The 15,635-nt window shown below is 38.7% G+C and overlaps 1 protein-coding gene and 1 non-coding gene across 2 annotated transcripts in view; one reads left to right on the forward strand and one right to left on the reverse strand.

Annotated features, from left to right (window-relative positions):
* LOC126473749 (SH3 domain-binding protein 5 homolog) overlaps positions 1-15,635 on the forward strand; it is a 93,479-nt gene that overhangs the window by 21,280 nt on the left and 56,564 nt on the right. The window contains exons 3-6 of the mRNA XM_050100999.1: positions 2,146-2,323; positions 11,633-11,751; positions 11,831-11,914; positions 13,387-13,512. Coding sequence (XP_049956956.1) covers positions 2,146-2,323; positions 11,633-11,751; positions 11,831-11,914; positions 13,387-13,512 — 507 coding nt within the window. The remainder of the gene's footprint in view (positions 1-2,145; positions 2,324-11,632; positions 11,752-11,830; positions 11,915-13,386; positions 13,513-15,635) is intronic.
* Trnas-cga (transfer RNA serine (anticodon CGA)) lies at positions 14,440-14,514 on the reverse strand. The gene has a single exon. It is a non-coding gene; the product is annotated as a tRNA-Ser (tRNA).

Below are 15,635 nucleotides of genomic sequence, written 5' to 3' on the forward strand. Positions count from 1 at the left end.
ATAAAAAGAAAATGAAATAAAAAAAACTCATGAACGGGGCTTGATCCAGCGATTATGAGGCTTGAACACTAACCACTCAGCTGCCGCCGCTTCATGGTAAAAATAGCCATGCACAAGTGTATATTTGACGACCAAAATTATCTTGCGATTTTCTCAATAACGCTTGAGAAGTACGCGGTACTGCTTACACATTTTGTTGTCCTCATGAGTACTACAAGTGCACAAAGTTTGCAGTAAATTCGCATTCCAAACATTGTGGCCTCCCCTTGTTAGATGAAAGAGTTGGAGACAAGGCGCTTAGAAGAATTTTGGGCATAGGAAACTGGCCATTTATGCCGTTATCTAAAACATTATTGGCACATAAGTGATTGATGTATTTTCAAGAGTAATACGTACTTAAAAAAGACCAAGCTTCAAGATTTATTCACAATTTATTTTAGTTCTTTGGTAGGCTATAAATTTAAAATAATGACAGCAGAAAGTATTTAAAAAAGAAAAATAAAGTGCGAACTGAGTTACTGAGCAATTTCTTGCTCTTGAGCTTCCAGAATTACTTGCTCTCACAACAAACATGAGATATCTGCAGCAGAACTACATCAAACTACGAAACCTGAGTGTACAAATGAAATTACATCAATGTGAACTTACTGGATCAACCATTTGTAACAGCAGCTGTTACATTCGCTAATGATTCAAGAAATTGACAACAGAATGCAGCACCAGTCAAGGAAAGGTAGCAAGACTTCCATACATTGTTCTTATATGCAGTGAGTCCAGTTTTCAAGGAACTGATGACTCGTGTCAAGAAAATCGCAGACCGACCTGTGCTTGGGTGCAGTTCTTTTAACATAAAATTGTGGTCCAACATACACTTGGGCTTGGTCTACAAAGTGTTAACAGAGAGCTAAGTCATCAGTAATAACAAATTTTGGTACTGAAAGTGGTCTATTACACAAGTTCCCAACACAAAACAGACACAGGTCTAAATTGTCTCTTGACTAGAGAGCACTAGTATTTGTACATAACATTTAATTTTCCAGAATGAGATAAAAATAGTTATATTATCAAGAAGGTGCCAGAATCTTCTAGAACATATGAAGATCAAATATAAATACTGTCTGAAGATGAGAATTAATCACATCTAGTAGTAGCTCTAACCACTACACTATACTGGACAACACAGAAACATAGTCCCTCCCAATCTTGTTTCACTGATTGTTGAACAAAGCATATATCATGTGATTGTTTAGTTGGCACTCAGCAGACAAAACTGAAATGAGTGTAGCCTAAACTACTTGCTCCAATTAGGAAGAGAGACAGCAAGAGTCAGAAGTGTGTGTCAGATACGTAAAATCAGCCAAGAGTGATATTGATCCAAAGGAGTTGTTGTCATTGTACCCACTCCACATTCCACCTGTGTCAGGTCATTCGGTGTCAGTGGGATCATGGAGGGTGTGGGGTCAACATAAATTCTCTCCTGCCCATAGATCCTGATTTGATACCACAATACCAGCTGCACACTATCCCAGTCTTCCCAATTGAGATACTGGAAATCGAACTCATGTCCTCCACATGACTGGCAGACATGCACTGACCGGTCAGTTGTGGAGGTGACGGAAGTAGTTATCACATAACAAGAAAATAACATCTTGATGCACAAGCTGTGCCACAACACACAGTTATTTAACTATCAACAAATGACTTATTCCAAACAGGCAAAGCTTTGGTGCATTGGCTGGCAGATTATTAATTACCTTCTCTATTCGTGAATTTATTTTTCGAAAAGATACATCTGTTGTCAGTTGTAACATTATTAGATTGTATTTCTGTGTTAAAGTTGTCATTTCTGGGACGAAGCTCCTGCATTACGTTTGTCAGCATTGTCTCTTATTAATGTGGCATGCCTTTTGTGAGGGGGAGGGAGAGCCACAGGAATAAGAACTCTGCATGAAACATGCACTGGATCTTTCTACAGTCCAGCAGTTAAGTTTGCGTGTTCTGCCACAAGGACTGTCAGCAGTCTGCTTGGAATCATTGGCATGGCATTATATCACGTTACTCCCTTCTGTTGATTACTTTTTAGACATTTTCCCACAACAGTGAATATGTTACATAAAGATAATACTCTTGTGGTTTCTATTACAGGAGGCCAACAACACATTCAGATTGCTACTCAATGATTCAACACGGCGCCTTAAACTCCTTTCCAAAAATTTAGGCTCATGCATTGAACGTGCTCGTCCATACTATGAAGCTCTTGAAATTGCAAAGAAGGCACAACTGGAGTGTCAGAAAGCTGCTGTCCAGTTCCAAAGAGCTAATGGTAAGGTAGTTGAGATTGTAATGTTCATTTACTGCGTTTTTTTCTTACAGGTTTCATTAAAAAAAAAATCATGTTCATGGCAAGAACTTGCTTGGAGGAAAAGAAGTAACAACCTATAGAGTCAATCGAAATAATTACACACACACACACACACACACACACACACACACACACACACACACAAAAAACCAGATGCACTTTGCCATGGGGGAATGGCTTGAGTACTTCAACACAGATAGCCATACCATAGGTGCAACCACAACGGAGACTGAACTGTGGAGAGGTTAGATAAACACATGGCTGCTGGAGAATGACAGCATATTGTGCAGTAGTTGCAGGGGAACAGTCTGGATGATTGACTGATGTGGGCATGTAAATTTAGCCAACATGATCTTGCTGTGCTGGTACTGCAAATGACTGGAAAGGGAGGGGAAACTACAGCTGTTATTTTTCCTTATGGCATACAGACCTTTTGTATGGGTAAAAGGTGATAGCATCCTGATGGGTAAAATATTCTGAAGGTAATATAGTCCCCCATTCGGATCTCCATGTGGAGACTACTCAGGAGGATATCACAATCAGCAAATACAAAACAGATGTTCTGCAGGTTGGAGTGTGGAATGTTAGATCCATTAATTGGGTAGGTTGTGTAGAGAATTCAAAAAGGAAAATTGATAGATTGAAATTAGTTAGATATAATGGGAATAAGTGAGTGTAGTGACAAGAAGAACAGGACTGGGCAGAGAAGGGCGAGTGAGGATGGAGGTAGGATGTGGGTGCTTGGGTGAGCTAGGGAATTTCTGAGAATGAAAAACCTGACAAGAGCTTCAGTGCCACATTTGGAGTTTATATTGCTCCTAACCTTATTACTAAGGGATACAACAAAAGAGATGAGCTACAGTGTTGGGGGCTGCTGCAGATTGACTGAGAGCATGGTGCCCTAACAAAGGAGCTAGTATACACATTTAACTGGGTGGAGAGCTGGTCGACAATAGAGAGAAGAACTTGTGTTCTGGATGCCTCCAGGTGACCCATTCTGCATCCCTCACATGACGCTTTCCTATTTGCTCGCAGGGTGTTACCCCAAAACATCCTATTGTCAGCAATGCCTTGAAAAGCATCCACTGTCAGCAGTACATGCAATGGGAACATTACCCATGTGAACCAGGCGTGGGCAGGGGTGCATCAGATAACATTCGGTATACACCTGCGAGGTCCAGTCTCTGTCTCATCACAGAACGCAATACTGGAATTGTGAAACATAGGGTACTAAAATTTTGAAAGAAAAATTCCTCAATCCTTAGATTTCCCTCTGGTTGCTCACCACATACGAGACTTCTGGTGCGGTGAATACTGGTTTATAAATACAAAGTCAAGAAGGGGTAAAGTGAGAGTAGGTCTAATAATAAATAAGACAGTAGGAACATACAATGTAAGCTTTCACAGCCGGTATTATCTTCACTTAAAACTTCCAGGCGAACAGTTTGCCGCTGTACCTCCGAGAATGTGTCTCGCAGTCGGAGACGAAACATCAGGGGAGAGTTTTATACTTTGACCACGGCCTATCAGCCCAGAAGTTTTAAGTGAAGACAATAGGAATGTGGGTAAGCTGCTATGAGAATAGGATATTTTGATAGCCAAGATATAGACATGAAGTAAACACCCACCACAGGAGTACAAGTTGGTCAGCCATTTCCGTGGATGATGAAGGGATTGAAAGAACCTATCACGAGATAAAAGAAATAATTTAGATAAGTAGTGGAGTGGAAAATTTGTGACGAGAGACTGAAATTTGATATAGAAAAATGCAGAGAAGACAAAATAGCAGAATGTGGACTAGTGAAAAGTGATAGCAGAGGAAGCCACCTGATAGACTTTTGCACAGAACATTATTTAATAGATCGAACACTTAGTTTAAGAATAGTGTAAAAAGGTTGTATATGTGGACTTTGAGACCATGACGGTTCTGGGTTGATTACACGGTGGTGAGCAGAAATTTCAGAACCATATTTTTAACTGTAAGATATTTCCAATGGGAGATGTGGATTCTAAACATAATTTATTGGCTGTGATCTGTAGATTGAAATTCAAGAAACTGCAGAAAGGAAGGAAATTAACAAGATTAGACCTGGATAATTTGAAAGAACTAGAGATTGTTGACAGAGCGCACCAGGCAACATTTGACTGAAACGAGAAGGGAGTAGAAGACAAATGGGTAGCTTTGAGAGATGGAAATAATGAAAGCAGGTGATACAATAAGGAAAAAGACATGGCCGAGTTGAAATACATGGATAACACAGGATATATTGAATTTAATTGATGAAAGGAGAAAATATAAAAATGCAACAAATTAAGCAGGCAAAAAGGAATAAATAATTTTAAAATATATTAAATTTTAAAAAATCCCACCTTCAATTTCAGTACACTATGCAGCAGTTTTAGCAGCATTACATATTTTTCAGGGGAGGATAGCACTGTTAGTTAGCTTTTGTTTATACTCTTTCTCTTTGGATTTTCTTTTCATCCACATTTACAGGCAAAATTCAAATGAAAAAATATGTAGTGACCCGGTGGCCAACGAATGTGTTCTAGCCTTCTGATCCATTGGGTACAGAATGCCAGTAGGTGATGTAGTACACAATGAGTAGCAGACACAAATGCCACTCAGAAACATCAAATTCTGTTTTGAGGCAAAACAAACTGCGTCCAATAACAGCGACAACTCACTTTTGCGGAAAGTCTCCATAGAGGAGTCCTGCAAGATAGGTGGTTAAACCAATTAATGATTACACATTTACAGATAAACTACATTTTATGGTTCCACTATGGTATTTCATCGCCCTCATTGAAGTTAGTTAGTAGTGTTGATGTCGTGTGTGTCAGTATCTTAGTGAGTGTACAGTATGAATGGAAGTAAGTGTACTCACATGCAATATGTTCTTCTTCTAGAGCAGTTTGAGTGCATTGTGTCTTCAAAAGAGGTTGGGATGAAAAACAACAAAAATAAAACTGTGGTATTGGAATTTAGTCAAATCCGTGATGCTGAAGGAATTAGATTAGAGAATGAGACACTAGAAGTAGTTAAATAAATTTTGGTAGCTGGGCAGCAAAATAACTATGGCCAAAGTAGAGAGGGTATAAAGTACAAACTGGCAATTGTAAGAAAAGCATTTCTGAAAAAGAGAAATTTGTTTGCAATGGATAGAAATTTAACCATCAGGCAGTCTTTTCGTAAGGTACTTGCCTTTCATGCAGAAGTGAAGGGTAAACAATAAACAATTCGGGCCAGAAGAGAATATAAGCGTTTGAAATTTGCTAAAGATAAATGCTGAAAATTACATGGGTATAGTGGATAACTAAAGAAGAGATGCCGAATCAAATTGCAGAGAAGGAGATTATTTTACAACTTGACAAACTGAGCGGGGTCTCAAAGAATTGTCAGTTTGGTAATGGAGCTAAGTATGGAGGTAAAAATTGTGGAGGAAGACCAGGGATTGGATACAGTAATCAGTTTCAGATGGATTTAGGGTGCATGATTATGCAAAGCTGAAGAGACTTACACAGCAAAGATTAATGTGGAGAGCTACATTAAACCAGCCTTTGTACTGAAGAACACATCATCATTTAGAAAGTAATTTCCGTTTTCATGTAATGTGGGAAGTAGTGGGGAAAATAGAACAGTCATTACTCTGGTTCACACAGTAGATTACTGTGCTTAAGGGCTGCTAAAACATAACCAGCTTTTGTGGCTAAAATTCGACTACTTAATTTGTTGATTATCGGTCATCTTCAATCAGATGTGTAACTCATTTTCGTTGGTTATCTTCCATCTGAAATAATAAATGGGTCCTCTTCAAATACATTAGGTGCCTGTGAATCAAATAAATAATGAAGCTGCAATAGTCAAAATGCATTAAAAACTTGTTTTATTGTGTCACAAACAGATAAAAACTGACACAGGTTTGGTGCCTAGGACTGACTGCACAGCAACTGCCACTTTTCTGTACATAGCTTTTAACAATCACGAAATTACATCCTGCGTTGTTTAAATTGAAGTTGGTTGAATTTATAATTAAGATTTCATTGCTTTTACAAAATTGGTTATAAAATTTGGCTTTACAATTCTCTACAATGTTTCTGAACCAGGTAGGATGTTCAGATATTGCAATACTCATAAAATAAAATTACACGGACAATGTATCCACAGTAATGTTCTAATCATTTTCGTTGACAATTTTATAAATACAGATTAGTTTTTGCTACCAACTTAGATTCTGTGACTTTAGTTAGCTGAATCGTCTTTAGGTACCTGAATTGTAGTTACTGTGCCAGTTTTGTGAATGATAGATTGGACTTTCATTTACATTGATTCTTACATATTTTTAGTTTGTTGGTCAGTATCCTTACAGCTCATCTTAATTTGGTCTCAGTGTGTTTCGTTGGCCTAATTTCATCAATACAGTAATCCAATGTTACAGTACAAGCTCTCTTATGTATATAAGATCGCATAAACTTCGCGACATTGTGTCACATTCTTCATTATTGTCAGAATCATAGTTTCCATTAAATGTTGAGCTATTCAGCTACCACACACACACACACACACACACACACACACACACACACACAAAGTATCGCACATAAGAATTGTGGGCAAGCCTTTTGTTAAGCCATGCACGCACCAGAATAGGATAGATGTTACTCAACACGGTAAAAGTGTCTGTGTCTGTTTGTGAAACAAAGTAACGGTAAATTGTAATCATGTTACATAAATATACACAGAACAGTTTTAACATATTGTCATTACATGGATCATTCATCATTATTTCTTTTTCATAAATGCGTTTTTGCATGTCCTTTCTCCACTCCACAAATTCACAAGCATAGTGAAATGTTTGCATTTGAATCATCACCACATGGTGTCCCACTTCTCCATTCTATTCAAATGCTTTGTCTTTCTCTGAATTAACACACAGTCTCCAGTACTAGCAATTCAGTCAGGACACAGTTATAAAAAGTATGTAAAGTTTTAAATGATTGGTGCGCAATAAAGCTTTAAGTGTCATACAATTAAGTCAAATTTCTTAGGTAATCATATTATTAACTAGTACAGGTATATGGCAAAACTTAGTCATACATACAGATTATTACTAACTAGAATATTTTGTTCTAACATTGGGGATGCATACAGTGTATGTGGAGCCAAAGTTTATAAGATAAAGTACTAATTAAAGGTATTATTATTGCAAATTATTCACTGAATGCGAATTTCATGCCATCAGCTGCAGGGTATAGAAGTAGTACCCAATTGTGACATGAACATTTGTGCTGAATGAGGACTTGAATGTATGAGTGAGTGAACAATCACCTTAAACAGTTTGGCTATCCGTGGCTGCTTCCTAGTCCGATGCAAAGTCCTGGTCTGGCTCAGATTTTCATTTGCCACAGTTAGGTAATATATCTAGATCCATTGCAGTTGAGGTCATGATATTTGCATTCAGCAAATAATTTGGAATAATATTTCTTACAGCTGCTGATCATGAAATCATTTGTATCATAAGCCAAGATTGGGTATACAGTGATAAAAAGTGATAAAAATGGTCTCGATTCCTTATGGTTCTGTCAGTCTCACTGAGCAGGAATCAAGCAATGTTGTGAGCTTAAAGGAACAAAGGACTATGATATAAAGAAGTGGACAGTGACATACGGAGGTTTGGATGGGGCCGGGGAGTGTGTGTGGATAGCTGAAATGGATAAGGCAACTGCTCACAATCAGCAAGAAATTCGGATTTCCATTGGAATTAGCTAGGATTGGAGGGAACCAACAAGGGGAAAACTTTCTATTTCAAGATGGGTATTTTTCATTTCATATAATAAGTTTGACAGTAAATGGTAATATTAATATTTTTGTAGCTTTGTGATCATATACTCAGTATTTTGTAGGATAAGTACATCATAATTTGCATTATGGTAGGAACAGTCAGAAAGTCCACAGATAACAAGGCAGACCTTCCTTTAAAACAAAATCATCACCCAAGTTGATGTAAATCACATGTGTCAAGATATATGATGCTTGTACTTACTCTATAATGTGCATGACTTGATGATTCTTCTTCATTTAATATAAATACATTCTCATACAAATTACAATCAAATAAGTCAGTAGTTTATTTTCTCAGTGCATCAGTGGCGTAAGAGTTTAAGTGAAGGAAATGTGTTCGATGAATCAGTTTTCTTGTAAATTATAGATTGCAGCAATCGGTAGTCCTTTTTAAATTTTATTATGCAGATCTAGATTTTGGCTAGGAGCTAGCCATTCTCAATGCACTATTACTTTCGTTTAATGCATGTAAATCCCTGTTGATCGGGCTTCACCCACAATTCATTGAATAGTATTAACCTGATCATAGTTTCCATTAAATGTTAAGCTGTTCTGCTACATTACACTATGGTAGTGAAAATCCACATTGCTTCTTGTTCAAAATGAGTGTTCAATCGAAAATCCTGCAAAATGAGAAATTTATTCTGTAATATGATTTTTAGTGGCAGCAAATCTCTATGCATAATTTGTGAACTAAATTTTATGAATGAAGATGGACATCAATGATGATATTCATTGGAGAGTGGAATGATGTATGTTCATGACAGAAGAGCCCATCTGTCAGTAATCAGGAATGAACTAAAAACCAAATTTTTACAGTATGTCAACTGTCAGGCATCTTCCCTAGATTTTTCAGTGTATCTCTCATGAGATTGTGACTAAACTATTTCATGACACAAGTTCTGTGTCAGTTGGGGGTTTCAAAACTTATTTCGGAGACCACAAAAGTCAGTTGATAAGTGCTTCTCTGGACTTCATTTTCATTGTGGCGAAGAAGGAGAAAGACTATGGGACAGAATAATTTTGAGTGCTGACAAAATCTGGTTTCCTATGCTAATGCAGTGACAAAACAGCAGTCACAAAAAAGAATGTGGGGACATGTCAGACTATATATATGTCTGAAGTGTACTGTGAGGCATTAAAAAACCTGAATATGAGCTATTGTAAACAAGTGACACAATCTCTTGATTACAGTGTCATGTTTTACACAATCATGCATGGCTACACACTGCCCAGAAAACGCAAGAATTGTTGGCATTAGTTCACATGGGATTAATTGAACATTTGCCCTGGAGACCTGTAGCGGCACTACCATTTGGGATAGGAAAAGTCAGTTTTGGTGCAATATTTCGGAGCACACAAGTTACAGCCAGGCGTAGGTCTGTTGACAGTAAGTTATGCTACCAGTGGTTGCGAAGTAGAATGGAGGCCACAGGGCCGTAGACCACCTGAAAAGAGTGAACACAGTGGTTTGCATGGCGCAAGTTACAGGCAGAAGGTGCCCACTGGCCTACCTAGGTGTAATGACTGTGTGACGCGGAGCGGCGCATAAGCAAAACAGAGGCGCACAGCTGCATATAAATAGATGCCAGTTCACTAACAAAGCATTCAAGTGTGACAGCTCTCCTGGACGGCAGGGCGTGTCACACCACAGGCTACATGCAGCAGCAGATGGGGTGCCAGCGTTCCAGTCCACGGCGGGTCGCTGGTTCGACCTTCTGAGGCCAACACGGGGCATTCAAGTGTGACAGCTCTACTGGACGGCGGGACGTGTCACACCACCAGCTACACACAGCACTGGATGGCGGGGCGTGTCACACCACCGGCTACACACAGCAGCAGATGGGGCGCCAGCATTCCGGTCCCCAGCGGGTCGCTGGTTCAACCCTCTGAGGCCGACGCGGGGTCCATAACCAGCCAGTGACGGGCCACTCCACGGCTCGCTACTGCAGGCAGTCATCTTGGCTCCCAACACACACACCAGAGACATCCAGGGCGAGGGCTGCAGATTTGGACGCCAGATTGCGGGTGCTCGTTGTCGCTGCGTTCTTAGCCATGCCGGCGAGCGGGCGCGCCGCAGGTCGCCTTGCAGTGTGCATCGCTAAGGTGGCAGAGGCGAAGGCCGCTCTGAGTCAGCTGCTAGCGCATCCTGACGATGCCGCAACTCCGCTGCCACAGAAGGCCAACACACAGCAGTGCGTGCACAGGTCGCTGTGGCAGCCATTATGCACCAAGCCATTTCACAGACAGCAAAGTGATGTCCTCAGCATTGCAGGACCCGGTGATGCAGACCGAGAGGAATGGGGGGCACTGTAGTTGGAAACAATAAATCACTTGGAAAGCTCGGACGAGTCTTAATCGGTGCCTTCTACCTCGTCCCACTACATTTGGTGTTGCTGTTACATTTGGTGGCAGAAGTTGCCACTAGAAGCCCATACTAAACTCCAAGTGATTTCCATATCCTCATGCACACGAAAGAGTGCTTTTTCCATTGCTTTGATTCTGGTGAAGATCTTAAAGAAGTGATCACAATAGTGGAACATTATGCAGTTAACTCATACAGCAGCAAGAGTCACATATTCTTTTCTAGAAACCTTAGTCCACACTTGTGAAAATCACTATGTTTGGAATAATTTTTGGTGGATAGGAATGTTTAAGGGAGTTGTGTCACATTCTGAAGTTAGAACAACTTGCAAATATACAAGCACACTCAGTTCGGCCTTATTGACCTTAACAGTGAAAAATGTAAACTTGAACTCATTGTTTCAGTGCAGGCACAGAAGACTGATAAAAGCAAAGTTCCATCTGAGAATGCAGAATTTGCCACCCAGAATTCCAATTTTTTTCACTATTGTTTGTATACGTGTGGAAATAAGTAATGACTTCAGTTCCAGAAGTTGTGATGTTTACAGTTATGCCTTTTCCATATGATGGTTGTATATTGCATTGCCTAATCATTATGACACTACATTTGGTTAATGTCCAGATCTGGTGCATTGCATTTTAGTAACTACTAAATCAAGTGAGGTAAAAACTGATGGCAACCAAGTAGGACACACAGGAGAGTTTTATCACCTCAGTGGGGACCCTAAGCCTTAAATCGTCTCTTCAAATGGTCATATGGTCTTGCCTCAACCAGGGACTGGCAAAATATTCCCATAAGCTCCAGGGGCAAGTTCGTAAGTTTTGCCATAGTCTCACCTCATTGGATGTATAACAACCAATAAGCTTATACATTCTTTTTTTAATAGTCATAGATCAGCATTTGGTTTTCATATTAGTAACCAGTTGTGACAACTGATTTGAATAAGTATTCCTGTATCCTGTGACAAATTGCTTATAGTGTATTGCATTACGGGCATCTACTAACTATTTATAGTCTTTCACTTAAGTGGGTTGTATCTAATTGCCCTATTATGGTTTGGCAGAAATACACCAAGCTGCAAAAGAAACAGTGGCACTTGCCGAACAGAGGTTTCTGAGTAAACAGCATGAATGGCAGTTTGATAATGCTTGGCAAGAGATGTTGAATCATGCAACTATCAAGGTAAAAAGAAATAAATATATTTTTTGTATGTGACTTTAATCAGGAATATTACAGGCAAGCATTCTCTAATATTTTGTAGGTTATGGAGGCAGAAACACAAAAAGCAGAGAGTGGCCGTGAACACCAGAGGAGAGCAGCACTCTTCAACGCAGCAGAACAGAAGGTGAGAAGTCAGGGAAAAGAAAAGAAAGAAAAATTCTTTTCTTGTCATAAAATTTTGTGCACAATGTAAAGAAATTTTGGTAGCTGTGAAACTTTCCTAAAAGTTATAAGAGTGAATGATACATAGGCAGTCGAAGTCCCATGATAGGTCAGAAAGTGCAATACAAGACAATGGTGTGGTTATTGGCATGAAATCGTAGGCAGTACACAGGACAAGGGTACTTGACATGTAACAACCAGACATTATTATTTAGTCATAGGATCATTTACAAAATCAATTATGTAGTTGCAAAACTGTACTTGGGAATTGGAAAGAAGGCAGAAGGTGTCTCAGTGCCTTGTTTTGCACTTTCACAATTTTGACAGGAGGCAATGTCTGCTTGTCCCAAACTCTATGAAAGAAGACCATTTGATTATCTTGGCACCCACTCACCAGTGAAGTATGACAACTTAATTAGAAAACTATCTTTCTCCGGCATGCATCAAACAGTATTTGTGGTAGTAACTTTATACATCTAATGACTGTTGTGTTTCTTCTGTAAAATTCTTTGCTACATAACAGTTCATTGGGAGTGATCTCAGTAGTCAGCAATTTTACCACTGCAGTCAGGCATCATATTAAATTCTGAAATCAGTAATATTTCGTTGGGAATAGTAGAGAAGTGGAAGACTGAATGGGGAAAGGAGAAAAAATAATAAAGGAAAATATATTCAAAACGGAAGCCAAAGTTGACAGATGGGATGCAGAATGTAATGTGAAAAGGTTGATCGAAGAAGGCTGTGGAAATGAAAAGAGAAACAAAGAAACATGAAACTAATGGAAATGGAGATAGAGTGAATGCCAAGAGTAAAATGAATATTGGAGAACAAGTTTCCATCCATGGAGTTTTGAAGCACTGCTGTTAGAAGTAATCAAGTTAAATGGCACGGTGGTTAGGGCACTGGACTCAGTCATAAGGAGCAGGGCTAAAATGTGTCCAGCCACGAAGATTTTGGTCACCTGTTAACCCCCCCACCAGCACAGCAGCAGTGTACCCAATATGTCTGTGTAGAGAATAAAGTCTGTATACATGTTTGAGAAAGTGTTCTATATGTTTGTGTAGTGTGTATCTGAGGCAGAACATGAAAACCAACCTGATATTCACTCAGTGGGATGTGGGAAAGCCACTTGAAACACAAACCGAGGCTGATCTGCACATCAACCCATTATACGTATTCCCTACATATTCTCTGCCTCACCCTTACCATGACTATATATGTTAAGAAAGTGGGACTGTAATGTGTAATAGGATGCAATGTGTATGGAGCAACACACACATATGTCGGAATCATAGGGTTGGGGGGGCAAGTTCTGAGGTGTCGTACTAAGTAACGAGCATATTATGGAAGCTCTAACTTCATAACCTTTCCCATTGCTTGTGTAGTATGTGTTAATTAAAATCTATTGTGAATTTCTGCATTCTTTTCTTCTAGGTCCAAGAACTAGAACAAAGGCTGAGAAGAAGCATTACTCGTTCAAGGCCATATTTCGAAGAAAAAACTTTATGCCAGGAGCAGTTGGCCACTCAAAAGTGCCGTGTGGAGAATTTACAAAAAGCAGTAAGTAGATTAACTACTTGACATATTCTTATTCATTGTCATCTACATTTTAGTGGAGACAGTTATTAATATTAATTTTTGTAGTCACCCATTGTGTGATGTGCCATGGCATCTGTAATCAGTTTATAAATTTTGAGCTTAGGTTTCCGATTTAGATATATGTTCCAAAAATAAATGTAATGGGCATCAAAAATGTAATGTGATAAAGAACTAATGTACTTTGTGGAGTTTAATGGTTACAAACTAATTTGTTGAATAGGACAGCAGGTGAAACAGACAAAAATTTCAAGATATGATCACAAGAGATGTGATTGTAGGAAGGTCACTTCAGTTAAGATAACAAAGATAGAATTATATCCTAAATCTTACATGTAACAAATAGCTGTCATAAGTTGCTAGAGGTGAACTGGTATGAGCATTGGAAGTCTTGTATTTATATTAGATCATTGCTTTTTCACAGGTAGTGGCCTAATCTTGACTTTTTCTCCACTCTTCACGTGACATTGCTCTGTAGTTGTCTGCATTCTAGTTGAAAAAGCTGACAACAATACTAATGTTTCATTTTTATATGGGGCAAGTGAGAGGTTTGTGAACAGTTCATCTTTCAGCAGTCTAGGTTTAAATAGTTATCTTAAAATATTTACAATAGATACTAAAGCTACTTACGATTTATGGATACTGAACTTACAGTGTTGAATTATCTTTTATGTATGTATATCTGCCAGTGGTGTGTACTGAACTTCCATAAAAGTAAGCATTTACAATAGAATTGTATTTTTGATGACTTTATTGATCACCCAATCATCAAACACTGACCTCAACTGCCAGAGGAGACCTTTTCCAATTAATAACAGAGCTAAGTTTGTAAACTGTTCTTGAAAGTGTGAACTACATTCATAGTGAAACTTCCTGGCAGATTAAAACTGTGTGCCCGACCGAGATTCGAACTCGGGACCTTTGCCTTTCGCGGGCAAGTGCTCTACCAACTGAGCTACCGAAGCACGACTCACGCCCGGTACTCACAGCTTTACTTCTGCCAGTATCTCATTCTGGATACATTCATAGTTTTTATCATTTTTGTGGCTGAAAAGCTTTTCTTTAGTTACCAATTCATCCATATGTTGAAACATGAATATTTCATATTTCAAATCCATCACATTTGGCCATCTACATTTCTTCGGATTCATTCATTTTTGTTAAACATTAGGCAATGTTGTAAGCTCTGGCTTGCAATATGTCAAATACAGCACTAGCGAGGAGAAAATATCTGAAAACATATGTATGGCAAAATTTAAATTGACATCTTGCACCATGCTTTCAAATCCATGAGCAGCAGTATAGGTTTCTTCATCCTGCTTATCTGGATCTATCATCATCTTGAAAAGTGAAACCAGCAGACCGCAATACAGTATAAGGTTTTCAGCAGATGAGAGACAGAACTCCAGAGTGTAGCAGTCACTTTAGGCAGTTGTTTCTTTACTTCTTCAGCTAGAACACAGGTTCTTTATGTTGTCTTGGAAGAAAAAGTAGGAAGACCATTCATAGTAAAGAAAAAAATTCTGCATTCTTTGGTTTTCAACAGAGCTTGCGATAACACTGAATTCAGTCGATGAGTAATACAGTGAACAAACATTACAGTGGAAAATATGTTTACCTCTCTTGATTGCATTCCATTCAAATGACCAACCAACTGCAGCTCCATCATAATTGTGAACATGTTCATGAATTTTAGGAACTTTTCATGTTCGTGACTAACACCTATGACATAGCATAGTACTGAGGAGAACTACAAGAAATTACACACATTAGTTGCTTCATCAAGAATAATGGAGATAAAATTGGATTCATTTCTCTCCTTCCTTGTTTTATTTATGGGTGTATTTCAAACAGAAGCAGTCAAGTTATTCTGTATTAGATTTGACACTCCTATAAATACAGAACAGTATACTAAGTGATGTTTCAGCTTTTTGTCATATTAACTGAGAAAATGTGTGACTTCAACGTAATTGCATTTATTCAGATTTTGCATATTAGGGCATTCTGACAGCCACTTGTTGCCATTGTAAAGTTAAGTATTGAAATGCCGTATGCAAGATTTCTAGTAATAGTGCATGACTCAGTCA

The sequence above is a fragment of the Schistocerca serialis genome, chromosome 4 (assembly GCF_023864345.2).
Source record: "Schistocerca serialis cubense isolate TAMUIC-IGC-003099 chromosome 4, iqSchSeri2.2, whole genome shotgun sequence".
Lineage (NCBI taxonomy): Eukaryota > Metazoa > Arthropoda > Insecta > Orthoptera > Acrididae > Schistocerca > Schistocerca serialis.